This window comes from Megalops cyprinoides, chromosome 5, assembly GCF_013368585.1.
Source record: "Megalops cyprinoides isolate fMegCyp1 chromosome 5, fMegCyp1.pri, whole genome shotgun sequence".
NCBI lineage: Eukaryota > Metazoa > Chordata > Actinopteri > Elopiformes > Megalopidae > Megalops > Megalops cyprinoides.
In genome coordinates, this window is record NC_050587.1 from 11,481,650 (window position 1) to 11,494,472 (window position 12,823).

The 12,823-nt window shown below is 39.9% G+C and overlaps 1 protein-coding gene across 5 annotated transcripts in view; it reads right to left on the reverse strand.

Moving 5' to 3' along the window:
• Positions 1–12,136: 12,136 nt before the first annotated feature.
• The window catches only part of arhgap24 (Rho GTPase activating protein 24), a 104,182-nt gene continuing 103,495 nt past the window's right edge, over positions 12,137–12,823 (reverse strand). For all 5 annotated transcript variants that reach the window (XM_036528618.1, XM_036528617.1, XM_036528619.1 and 2 more), the window contains one exon: positions 12,137–12,783. In XM_036528618.1, the coding sequence (XP_036384511.1) occupies positions 12,540–12,783 (244 nt within the window). In that variant the 3' untranslated portion in view covers positions 12,137–12,539. The remainder of the gene's footprint in view (positions 12,784–12,823) is intronic.

Consider the following 12,823-nt stretch of genomic DNA (forward strand, 5'->3'; position numbering starts at 1 on the left):
ACAGTCTCCATTAGTTTCTGAAAAATCTCCTTTAGTCACATGTTCTTCTCATTCTGCTGGAGGCAACAGGGCCATAGTTTGCTGAGCAGCAGACTCAAACTGTTCCATCATGACTGGACCCCACCTCTCTATTGATAATCTCACCTCCCCTAAACTGATACCTGTGCCGTGGTTTAGAAACATAGTACCACCATGTGCAATCTCCAACTTTAAATAATTCATAATGCTGACTTGACCGTCAAATAACCTTTTTTTTTTACTTGTAATGTATAGTGACAGTTATCATCCAAATGTACGCTTTTCAGTTGTTAGTGAGCAAATCATGATATGATATTTTAGTTGTGTGGTTTTGTTTTGTACCTGCTTTTGTCATTCAGTATGGATCATATGTACGATTTATTCAACATTTTCACAAAGGGATGAAGTGCTTTTCTCAAAAAGGATATATTCGTGTATGTGAATAGCAGTGTGTCTATAATTGTTTGGCTCATTCCGGATAGTTCACAGTACATTTCTGTCAAAGACAATTCAACTGGGGAAGCATCTTGTGTAGGCATTTTGACTGACAGAAATTTTTCAGAATTGCCTTCATAAAACATTGATTCTACAAAACATAGCCATCATTGTAATTTTAATTGTAATTGTAATGCTGATACGTTTCATTTTAAATCTGTTTATTAAATTTGGTTTCTATTCAGTGCTTAAAAGCATTTTCACTTTGAATTTATTGAGTCCTTGGACAGTGCCGTGATGCACACCTAGTAATCAAACTCATTTTCTCTTCTCCGTATGTAAGATTACTTCTGCACTCTGGTGGTAAAGCCTGATCTAGTGTTATATGCTTATGTGAAGATTAGGACTTATTTGTTTGACATTAAATTTGAGTACTTACTGGTCACAGGGTTAGGGACATCCAACATTTCATTATTTTGGAATGAGTTTAGCTGGAGTTGAACCACTTCTACATTTCTTCCAAGTTTGTCATAAAAAAAAAAGTAATAGTAGGTCTTGATAACTGAATTTTAGTGGTGTTTAAAGCCCTTAACTTTGGTGGTATTTTGACAATATTCCCCACATTGCAGTGCTAATCAGTTTGATATTTGGTGCATCTCCTTCACCGCATTGTGCCATTAATGAGAGCCACAGTGGCAATGCATCACCCGATATGAACTCTGTTCAATTAATTGCATGTTTAGCTGTAGGGCTGGCAATGGTGATAGTGATCCGAATGTCAATGCGAAACTTAATGAGAGCTCAGATCTGTCGGACAGATGCAGAATTGAAAAAGAGGTGCCCTTAGCTATAATCTCTACAAGCATAACAGACACTGTTTTAATCATTGATGGAGGTTCAGCCGAAGCACAGCCATATTCTTTTTTCAAGCTTTTCTTTGGCATTAGTCAATAATCAAATCAGACGATGATCCAGAAGCAATAGATTCACAGGACGTGTTTCACACACAAAGATGCAAGACAATGAAGCATTAAAATGAACAATATTAACAGTGCAAAAGTCAATATAATCCTGTGATCTTGGGCAGCGATATTTTATTCATAATATTAAATGCAGAGTGTGCCTCTGAAGGGTATCTGTTGTCAGTCTTCTGACAAGAATTTAACAAATGAACTCAACAAGCTCATTTTCATTGATTTTTTTCCACTCTTTTTCCACTTTTTCCACTCACAGCAAATCACAGCAAAAAACTTGTGAGGGATCTGAACATAGTTTATGTAGCTTGGACACATAGATGAAAGTAATCAGTTTGAATCATTTAAACAAGGTCGTACATAGAAAAAGTGTATGTTGCACTTACTGGTTTGCAACAATACAGGCATCCTTCCACCAGTGCATGGAGTTTTGATTATTTCATGGTTGTATTCTCAAGATCTGGACAGGGGTGGGAGAGTCCTCTCCAGACTGCTTTGCTTATGATACCGAGGTTCAGAAAACATTTTGAACTGAAATGCTGCATGAGTAATATACCCCAGTAAAGTTAAAAAAAAAAAGATTCCTTTGCCACCCCCATGCAGTGACTGAATTTTTCATTTTCATCTGTTTCATATGCGTGGTTATGTGTAACCAAACTGATGTAAAGTGCAGCTAGGGAAATATTATATACAATTATGTGAAGTTTTTGTTTTTGTTTCTCACAACCTTTCTTTAGATATGAGTTTATAAGAGTGCTGCAATCCCTAGAAGCATCAGTGGTCTTAGGTGAACACATTTGTTATAATATGGAGTTGGGCTCCAATTTCGTTGTTTCCTAAAAGCCAAAATACAGCCATTTCAAATTTCATGATGACAAAATAAGTGTCTTTTTCTCAAAGTTGCAGTTGTTATCAGAGGGAACATAATTTGTCAGTTTTTGCTTAAAATGAGACACAATCAGTTGAACTCATTTAGTAAACATCAGAGATAAAGCTCTTTACAGTATGTGTCACAATTCAGGTTATTTCGGCTTTATTGTGTTGGTTATGCAGACTATCAGAAAGCTGTTTGAACTAAGCTTTTTGGGGGGGGGGGTGTCCATGAAACAATTGTAAAGATGGGATAAAGATCATAGAACTGCTCAGGTAGATGTTTCTTTGTCTGTATTCATCAGTTCTTCACTTGCATTCTCTGTTTAAGCAAACCAATCACCAGACTTGCAAATCCGTGAGCTCAAAAGAGGATAAGCCAAGCTATTGTTTTTGCATGGACGCTAGCTGAAGCATAACTGTAGATAGTATTTTCATAACTCAGAAGAGATATAATCATAACAGTAATGTAACATAGGGAACGCATTTCAGTGATACCTACCTTATGCCTATTTGCCAACCACTTTGAGGAAAATTTTTGTCACATGCATACAGTACTGAATGGTCAGTGTAACTCACAGGACAAACGGGTCATTCAGAAGTTCCCTAAAGCTGTCAGGCCTTTTCTGTGTAGGGACAGGAAGAGATTCCAAAATCCGGCAAACGCGTCGCTGTTGATTATTAATTACCTGAATGCTGATTATTAAAAGTGTCTATCTTTGATCTACGTCGGAAAATAGCTTCCACATCAAAACAAATAGGGGCCTCTCATCCAGTCTGCTGGTGAATATGATGTGCTGTGGTACATTTTATATAGGATGTTTTTAACTGGTGGAACCTGTGTGTCTTAAGTTCCTTGAAGGCACAAAGGGGTTCATTCTGAATTAATTTGTGACATTTGTGTCTCTCAACAAGAAAACTACAGTCATACAGAGATAATTTGACAATGCAGTAGCTGTAAGGTTTTTTAAAACTTTTCTAAGAATCCTAGACCATCAGTAAGACAAACATATTTCCAATTTTACTTTCTTCCAAACATTAATTGAGGTGCTTTGGGCTTGTTTTATTAAAATCTTGTGTACAGTTTTGATTCTCTCCGAGAAAATGCACAGCAAGCACATCATTGTTTATATTGCGGGGGGCTCAGCAGTGAATGTAGACCATTGTAGTTTAAAATGCTACAATATTTTTTTGCTGCTTTGCTTTGTCTTCAATATATGACCTTAGGGAAACCAGCATTCTCCATAACTGGCATTCTAAGAAGCTAAACTTGATTTGATGTGGCGCGATAACCAGGTAACTAAGGTAATTTGTAAACTCTTTGCTATTTTCATTTTATTGTTTTTAGTGTGAGCAAACAAAGCAAACCGGAATCTTTTTTTGTTTCATTATTTCAAGGAGTCAATTTGGGAAAAAAAAAATGTTTTCTGGAGTTAACATGTACTGTTGTCTAATCTTGATGTGTAATTGTCTACAACAGTATGATATGGCTACAGTATGTGAACTGGAATTTAAAAAGATGTGCATCGATGTAGCTTTTAAAACTAGATTTAGCAACATATATCTTTGTGTCATTTCCAATCCGCTGACAAAAATAAAACACTTTAAGCAGCAATCATTATGAAGCCTAATTTTAACAATAGGAACACTTCTCAAACAGATGCCTTCGGTGTCTTTTACCCTGTCAGTAAATCAGTTACAGACAGGTGTAATTAGATGAAGAACATCACAAATTCATCAAATGAGTGGCTTTACTTTGTTTCTGTCATGCCTACCCACTCTTGTGCTATATGAGATACATCTTTCTCAAGTCAGATTCGGCCATTGTGTTTGTGCAAAAAAAAAAAAAACTGTCACTGAAAACAGTCACACAAAATCACATTAGATGTCCCTTGGTGAGCATTTGATTAAGTGCGAAGGAGGCAGTTCTCTCCCAACACACAGCAATACCAGCAGTGTAAGAAGTCCAGTTATTAAAAAGGTTCTCTCTTGCTCTCTCTCTCTCTGTCTCTCCTATCCTCTCTTATTCTCTCTTTTGTTCTCTTTCTTTCTCCCTCTTCTCTCACTTTCTCTCCAAAAAAAAACACGATGACGCAATAAAACTCATGTGGATTGCTTGGAAGATGGGCTTGCTGTTCCCTGCAGATGAAATAAAAAGTGAAAAAAATGTGTGAAGTGAATTATAAAGGCAAGAGGATTTTTCTTCTTTTGTTTGATTTTAATCAGGTGGTTTTTTTTTATTTCTTTCATACCTTTGTTGTACTGTCAGTGAACCATTTTGTTAAAGACGTGAGGCTGAAATGTCTGTATCTGGTTCATACGGCAGTGCTTTGTAAAGTCTGACAGTTTATTCCACCTCCAGCTCCAGGTTAGTGTTTGAATCAAGTGAATAAACAGAATAAAGAAATGGTTAAAAAACAACAGAAAACTGTTAAGCACTCAACATTTTAAAGGTACTGTGTATGTAAAAATAAATATATGTATGTGACTGAAAATAAAAAAAAACTTTGACCTTGGGAATGGGTGCGTCTTTCTTTTCTATAAATGTATGGCTTTCACTGACACCAGCACTTTACATTTCAAAGGTCATGCTCACTTTTCCCTTACTTGTTGCTGTTGTTCCTTATGTGCCTACACCTCTACCTTATTGTTGACATTTGGAAATGTTGTTTGCACTGCAATGAACAAAATGTGTGTATATGCCTACAAGTGTACTGGCACCAACACAAGTACATAAAACTGAAAAAACTGAAAAAATCATACTTTCTAATGTACATACACATACTGAAAACTAAAGTCTTTTCCCACAGACTGCTTGCTGAAAAGATATTTCAGGAGGCTATGGCATATTAAGCAAATAACTTAAGGTTTGTGAGACCAAAAAAGGAAACTCACAACTAAACTCAACCACTGCCCATGAACCCTATCACTCCATTAAGCTGACTAAAGTAATAACAATAGCAAAGAAAAACAATGTATGACCCACTGAAAAATGTGTTATTGTCACTTTTCTATATCAAGGGACTAATAAAATCTTGGTCCTGGAGGCCCAGAGTGATGTTTGGGTTTGGTTCCCACTTAACTTGCTACATGCAGTAGCTAGATACATTAATACTGAATTAATTTTCTAAAGTCATTGCAGAATTTATTCAGAGTAGCTCATACATAGTGCTGAGTACCCTGAGTTCACTGTCAGCTACATTAATTCAGCACAATATTTGATCCAATCACATTTTAGAACTTGGAGTTCTAAAAGCACCAGTAGGCCTATACCTGTATGATCACAGAGCCCCTGTGCATTGCTCTGACCATCAAAGAAATTCGCTATTACTGGTGTCTGCTATGTAGAGAAATGCTTGCTGGTACAAAACAATTTTTGACATCCAAGAATGCAGGGCTGGATTTCTGTTACATCTTGAATTGCCTTCTTAAAAATTCTTATGTGCTATTTCATATTGTTATACAATTAATTTTATAGACACTTATGACGGAGCCTAGAAAACCACCCATTTAAAAGATGAATTGGTGTACTTGACCTACCAGCAATGACCTCCTTAAAGATGATGTAGTCTAATTCAGTGCATCATTATTGATAAAAACAGACTCCTCTTTCAACCCCACAGGCAAGCAATGTCCTTTTCTGGAGTGGAGAAGTCCTGTAGATTTTCCAGGTCTCTGTGTGGAGAAAAATACTAAATACCAAGAAGATATGGTGATCTGTAAGTGTGCCATATAACAATCATTTTATTACATTAAGGAATGAGACCGATAAACTGAGGATTTTGAACAAATCTTCAAACTCCAAGGCACTAAAGGTGGGCTTGTTCAATTAAAAGAGATTTTGTTGCTTTTGTATATAAAGAAAGTGCTAAAAACAAGGTTCTCAAAACAACACAAACAGGGCTTTTCTGTCTGTAATATGGTCAATCCAGTGGCAAACAGTCGACCAACTTACCAACCAGTTACCTTTTACTTAAGGGGTGAGCAATTTTCAAACCTTCAGTTTTGTTCTTTTACAACGATAGGCAGTCCTCTGTTAGTTAGATGCCGAGACCCTTAGATCCAAAGAGTACCTTCAGAGGGGGCTCTGATTTCCTGTTTCCTGTTACATAATTGAGGGTTTGGATGGATGTGAAACCAGAAGTGTCAATCCAGCCCCACTTTTACCTGCCACTGTACAATAGATCATCTCACCCAGAGAGACTTACATGCAGCAGGATACAATGTTATCCATTTATACAGCTGGATATTTACTGAGGCAATTGCATGTTGAGCATCTTGCCTGAGGGTACAACAGCAGCGCCCTAGTGGGGAGCTGAACCAGCAACTTTTTGGTTACGAACCCCGCTCCTTACCACAGCCCCACGCCGCTGCCCAGTGTCATTAGACAGGAGGGCTTTAGCATGGCTCGGCATGGCTCTGTCCGGCAGTCAAACCCAGAGGAGCATGCCTGCGTTGCAACAACCCCGCAGGCTGCGTTCCTCCGCTCTTTGTCACCCCGCAGGGCCACTCTCGGCCCATTAGCAAGCTGTCAGAGGAAATGAGGTGAGAATCTATGCGGTGGCATTAAACAGGGCAGCAGATCCATCTTCCTGGCAGCATGGAATCCAGCATCTGAGTTCCATATCTGACAATTTCATATGTGCGGTCTTTGAGTTTATTGTACTGTACATAAGTCCTCAAAGGGAATCTATAGCTATTCTCTGGTAATTATCAGTGGTATACATTGCCGTTATCATTTAATATACTTAGCCACCTCAGACACAAAGCGGACTTTGCAAGGTGACTGACACATCCTTCCAACCATTTTCAGAGCTTTTTTCTCAATAGGACTGTTAATGCTGCCTTTTAAGAATGAACATTTAAATTTATTGTATACAGTAGCTATTCACAGATGTAAAAAGGCTCTTGTCCATTTACCTTTAAGTCTCACATTAAGTTTCTGAATTGGTCCTTGAAATAAGTCTTGAACATGTAATTTTATACCTATTATGATATGGTGCTTTCCACAAAACACTCTCAGGTACAGTACAGCTCACAGTTACCTTGTTAAACCCTATGTAAGGACTTGACTGGTTACTAATTGCGTATAAAATAGACCATAATCCTGTACCCAACAATTTAGATCTGGTCTTTTTAAAAGTAGTGATTTTTGTGCCAATATTTGCATTTGTTTCAGGGTTCACTGTAAAACTTAAGAGGAGAAAAAATACCATTCCCCTCTGAATATGTTTCTTCCCAAGGAAATGGGATGATTTACAAATGTGCAATCATTTTACAACTGATGGGAATCCCTGTGCGTGCCCGCACGTTAAAAATTAATTTTGTTTCTTTTTCAAACAACTTTGAAGTCTTCCTTGTCATTTGCTTCAGCCTGACAATATTCCCCTCCCCGAGCCTCTCAAATCTACACTCCAGCCTGGAATTCACAGCTCCAGTTCACATTGTCAGTTCGAGTTAAGCCTATTATCTTGCGCTGAAAGGTGTGGAATGGGAACGAGAGGCTCCCCTCCTCCTCGGCTCTTGTTCGGGGGCTTCATGTCCACACATTCCCCGGGAGCCTGACGTAGGGATCACGCCGGGCAATCTCAGGGGGCCCTTTTATGGCGACCTCTCCAAACGCCGGGCGGTGGCACCAGCCTCTCCGAGCCGAAATCTCCATGACAGCGATTGAAACGTCCAGCCGCAGATCCCGACTTAAAGAGTCGCTGTTATTTTTCCCCCCCAATACCCGTCACCTTGAAACAATCACCGTGCCATTCACCGAGACGCCGCCCCCCCCCCCCCCGGATCTTGCGCCTTCGGACGCACCCGCCCACCGGCTCTCTCGCTGCGGGCCCGATTGTGACAAAGATGTACCCCCACATTCACAGCCGCGGTCCTTAGTGCTGCCCTCTGACAACTCACCGTGGGCGTCTGGAGCTGCTGTTACGTTCCAGAGCGTTGCTTCTTATAGCTCTCCGCGCACACACGCGTTCGTGGACAGGCCGGTGTATATGAGACAGACACACAACTGGAAAACTCAGAAAGCCCGCGTTTAACGTCCCACAGAGCACAAACAATCTAGTGCTGGTGTAATTTCACATTAGGAAACTGTGAGTTTTTCATTAGCATAAAACCGTCAGTAACACGGAGTATCCTAAAACAGAGTCATGAATCTGCCAGTATCAATACCACACTTAGCCTCCCCCACCACTGCCCACCCTCACCCAACACTCATGCCTATTTATGCACACCAACCCTTGTCCCATCATCCCCATCTAATGTGCAAACAAACACACACAGACTGTCTAGTCTGATGCATTGGGCACTCAAAGCACCAGGCACTATCTGTTTATGCATGATTATATTTTGCTGCCTCTGCAATAATCAGTTTTCCTTTGGCAATGGAGTTTAAAGCATGACAGCCATCTGGGCATTTCAGCTTTCCCACAAAACTAAACAGGAGGTGCCTCTGCAACAGTTCTCAGTAAACAGCAGCTCCATTTCAAAGGTCCATGTGAATATTAATTGCTCAATGATGATGTCATACCATTGCACTCTTCACACACGTACCCTAGAATACTCCATCTGTGGCAGTCCAGCATTATTAGCAGTTTCTCCCTTTGGTTAAGTTTAGTTGATTCCCTATGCTGTTTTTTCTGTGCTGCAAGTTTTGAGCAGGATCGTTACAGCAATGGCAAAACACGAGATGTTGCAGAGAGGAAGACCCAAATCACTTCTGCTCTCTGAAACTTATCAGCACTGCACCCTGCAGATACCATTTAACATGTTTATCTAAGTGGAGTTCGAAATCTGTGTTTACTTATGCATCTGAAAATGAGAGTGATTAGTTAGACACACCAAGCACAATAAAGTCAATTGCTCTTGCAAGGCAGACTTCTAAATGATTGACACGTCCAGCCAAACGTTTACTAAGCTGTATTTTCGATAGGGCTTCTGACGTTGCTTTTAAAAAAACAATGTTTCATTCTATTGCAAGGCTGTTCACTGATCTAAAAGGGCTCTTGCGTCTATTAAATGTCTTTGAACGTGTGGAGCTCTCACTCATTCTCAAACTAGGTCATAAAGTTTGAACAGACTCGTTACATCCACTACACATAACAGGAGATGTTGCAGTGAAGAGGCAAAACAAGCTGACACTCTCAAGTCTGCCTCCCACCAAGCTTAACAAGATCTGGCTTGTGCTCAGATCTCCGGGACTAAGCACCACTTTTACCCTGGTAACATTCTGTTAAAGGTTCACCGGGGAATACAAAGGTAAGAGACTGTTATTCACCTTAACATCAACCACAAAATAAAATAAATTATGGGTGTTGGCCTCAACGTGCTTAATTAAGGGACTTATGCTAAAGTAGAGCTGGAGGCACTCTTCAAGGGAAGAAAACAGTTGCAAAACCATGGGATCTTTTGGGAATTTTTACGTAGCATGACTCAGTGCTTTTGGTTTCCTCTAGCTAGTATTAAGCCAAAGCAAGGGTGTTTGTTCTCAGATTAGGCAAAAGAAGGGTAGGATTCTCTTTGCAGAATGTATATGGGGGAGCTGTGTGCAACAACAAAGATAAAATTTACACAGGAATCCAATTACATCAAGTGCTAGCAGTGGTGTTTATGATGTTTGACATGGCTTGGTGTTGCTAACGACCTAGAGCAATTGACAAGCAGTTTGCACAGTTGGTAGAGTTGTGTGGTTCTTGCCTGACAAATGTGCCAAATGTGTCACTACACCATGAAGCTTTTCAGACAAACCCTGCTCTCCACTTCTCATGACCTATCATTTATATCATCTGGTCTTAATTAGTATGTGTGGCTAATCATAACAATTAACCAATTATCCAACGCCTGCTCACACACACACACGCGCACGCGCACGCGCACACGCACACGCACACGCACACACACACACACACACACACACATTCTCATGCAAACAAATCCTGACAGGTGAAGCTAATGAAAAAGGTTTGGGGCCCTTCAAAACACATCCGTTCTAATTTAAAATATTTAGTGGAAAACCTGTCCATATTAGTGATGACCATCATCTTCACAGCTGTCAGAAGTTACTGACAGTAAAGGTATGGGCATAAAAAAGCAATGCAAAAACTTGCATGTTCAACCAAGAATGCAGGTGTTGATTGTCAAATGAATGAGTGAATGAGCTCAAAACCTGATGTTAAAAACACCAGCTGGCCACACTGGGTGTGGCTTTAGACCAGTGTTTGTACACTTCTAGAGACTTTGACCAATAAGCATTTGCAATCAACTTTTTGCAATGGTGCCAAGATGTGAGAGGGGGAAAGAGGAAGAGTCAAGAAAATAAAGACAGGCCCAAAACAATATGACCTAATAAATCCCTCAACAACACCACATTGCGGTTTTCATGCACCCCCACTAAAATTCACAATGTGTGACACTGGTGTGAGTAGTGCTTTCTCCCTTTAGCTGACAGTTCGATTTCTTCCCGATCCTTCTTTTTTTGTAGCCACAAGGTCTCAAATGACTAATTACACCAACTACAAAACGGAAGATGTAGCAGTGAACAAGAAGAAGCAGCCCTTCTCCCAGTGTAACATGACCTAGCAAGCACTCAAATCTTCAAGACAAGGCATTGATTCCTCTTTTTAATGGTCTCATTGCACCCATGAACAGAAAGTACTTGTTATTCACAGACATGTTATGAGAATGCAAAATAGATTATGGGAGGAATTTCCTCCTAGTGTCCTTATTTAAAGGGGAGAATAATATGCTAGGGCACAGCTGGATACAGCTTTTGTCTAACAGCTTATTTGCCAAAGAAGGTTGCTCGAAGTGTAACTGCTCAATTTTGGGGAAAGTTCCCTGACCCAATTTCTGTTCACCCCTGGCTGGCGATAAGCCCAGGCAAGATTTGTTCCCAGGTCATCTAGTTGGTAGTGTGCAACTGTCCCTCACTGAGCCTGTATGCTCTTGCACTGTGACTGCCTTGGTCAGCCATGAGTGCACTTTCCTCTAATCTATCCTCTCAGAATTCCACTGTGTAAGTCCTAATTAAACTACAGCAGAGTAACGTCACGTTTATGTTACAAATTATGTATGCTATACGCAATGTTTGCATGGATGAAATTAAGGCGAAAACAACTGTTTCATTTTTTCATTCCTTTCCCAACATTTCTTGTTACTTCCAGCAGCCCTGAAACCAGTGTATTTAAGGTATCGAAAAAGTTCCACTTACTGTGACAAATTATCAGTTGTCCTGAATGTATATGTATCTGCAAGCTACATTATGACTGCCTCCAAATGAACCATTTAAGGTCTAAAAGACTCCCCTCAAGCAAGAAGCAGTTGCTGTTGCATTAAAAACTGGTTCTTTTGGAAAAAAAAATGTTTGAATAATTTATTCAAAGTACCTCGCACACAGAAACTGTACTGAACTGTGTTCATCAACGCCTGCTATTACGCTGCTCCACTGAACCTAATTATTCAATCATTAACCATGCTCAGCAGGGCTGCACAAAGATTACAACTTCTAAAACACTCTACATCCAACTCACACCTTTAATGGCTAGAAATACTTAGAGCCACTGAAGGTGGATAATTGTACATTCAATATATTACACCTCTGTTTTACAATATATACTTACTCTTAATATATACTGAGTAAGGCTGGGTGTGTCTGGGTTTCTCAAATGTCCACACAGACAACAAAGAGATAGGCATAGTGTCTAACATATTTTATAAAATATTTATATTTTCTGTCTCTTTTTGGTCATGGAATGAGTCAAATGGCACATATAGCATAGCCACAAGTTATTCATTTAAATTAAAAAGGAGACAGAGGAACACAGAGAAAATAAAATCAGCATACACAAATTCATTCAGTACCACATTGAAAAAAATAAGTGCAAGGAAAAGCCTTGATATAAAATTTAAATGCAACACATTGATAACTCTCAGTTTAAATACCAGACTTGCATTAAAATATTACTTTAGTTAAATTTTTTTACATACATATTTTTCTTGAAGTTGTCGACATCGCTTTCCTCTATATACACAACCAGATACAGGATAACACTTAACAGTAACATAGTTAGATTATATATTTGGTAGGACCACATAAAGAGAAACGGCAAGAAATGTTCCTTTGTCTTCAGGAGTCCATAACGTAAGAGTGCCAGTCTTTTCTCAGGCAGGTCACCAGCTGCCTGGTGGCCTTACCCACAATGCAACAGTCAGCTTGTTTTTTTGGCTCAGATGGTCCCTCCTTCACTGGATCCAGATGGTGTTCCCCCTCTCCGGCCGGCGCGGGTCGGCCGTCAGCTCCCCGAACGTGGAGAAGAACTGCTCCATCTCCTTCTGTAGCATCTCGTTCCTCTTCTCCGCGTCCTCCTTGGCCCTCTCGGCATTCCTCAGCTTGATCTCCACCATGGTGTACTTCTTCCTCTCCTGATCCAGCTCCTCATGGAGGTTCACCATCTCCGTCTCCAGCTCCAGGTTCCTGTGCTCCAGGCTAGAGGAAGAGGAGGAGGATGAGGAGAAAGAGTTAGGGA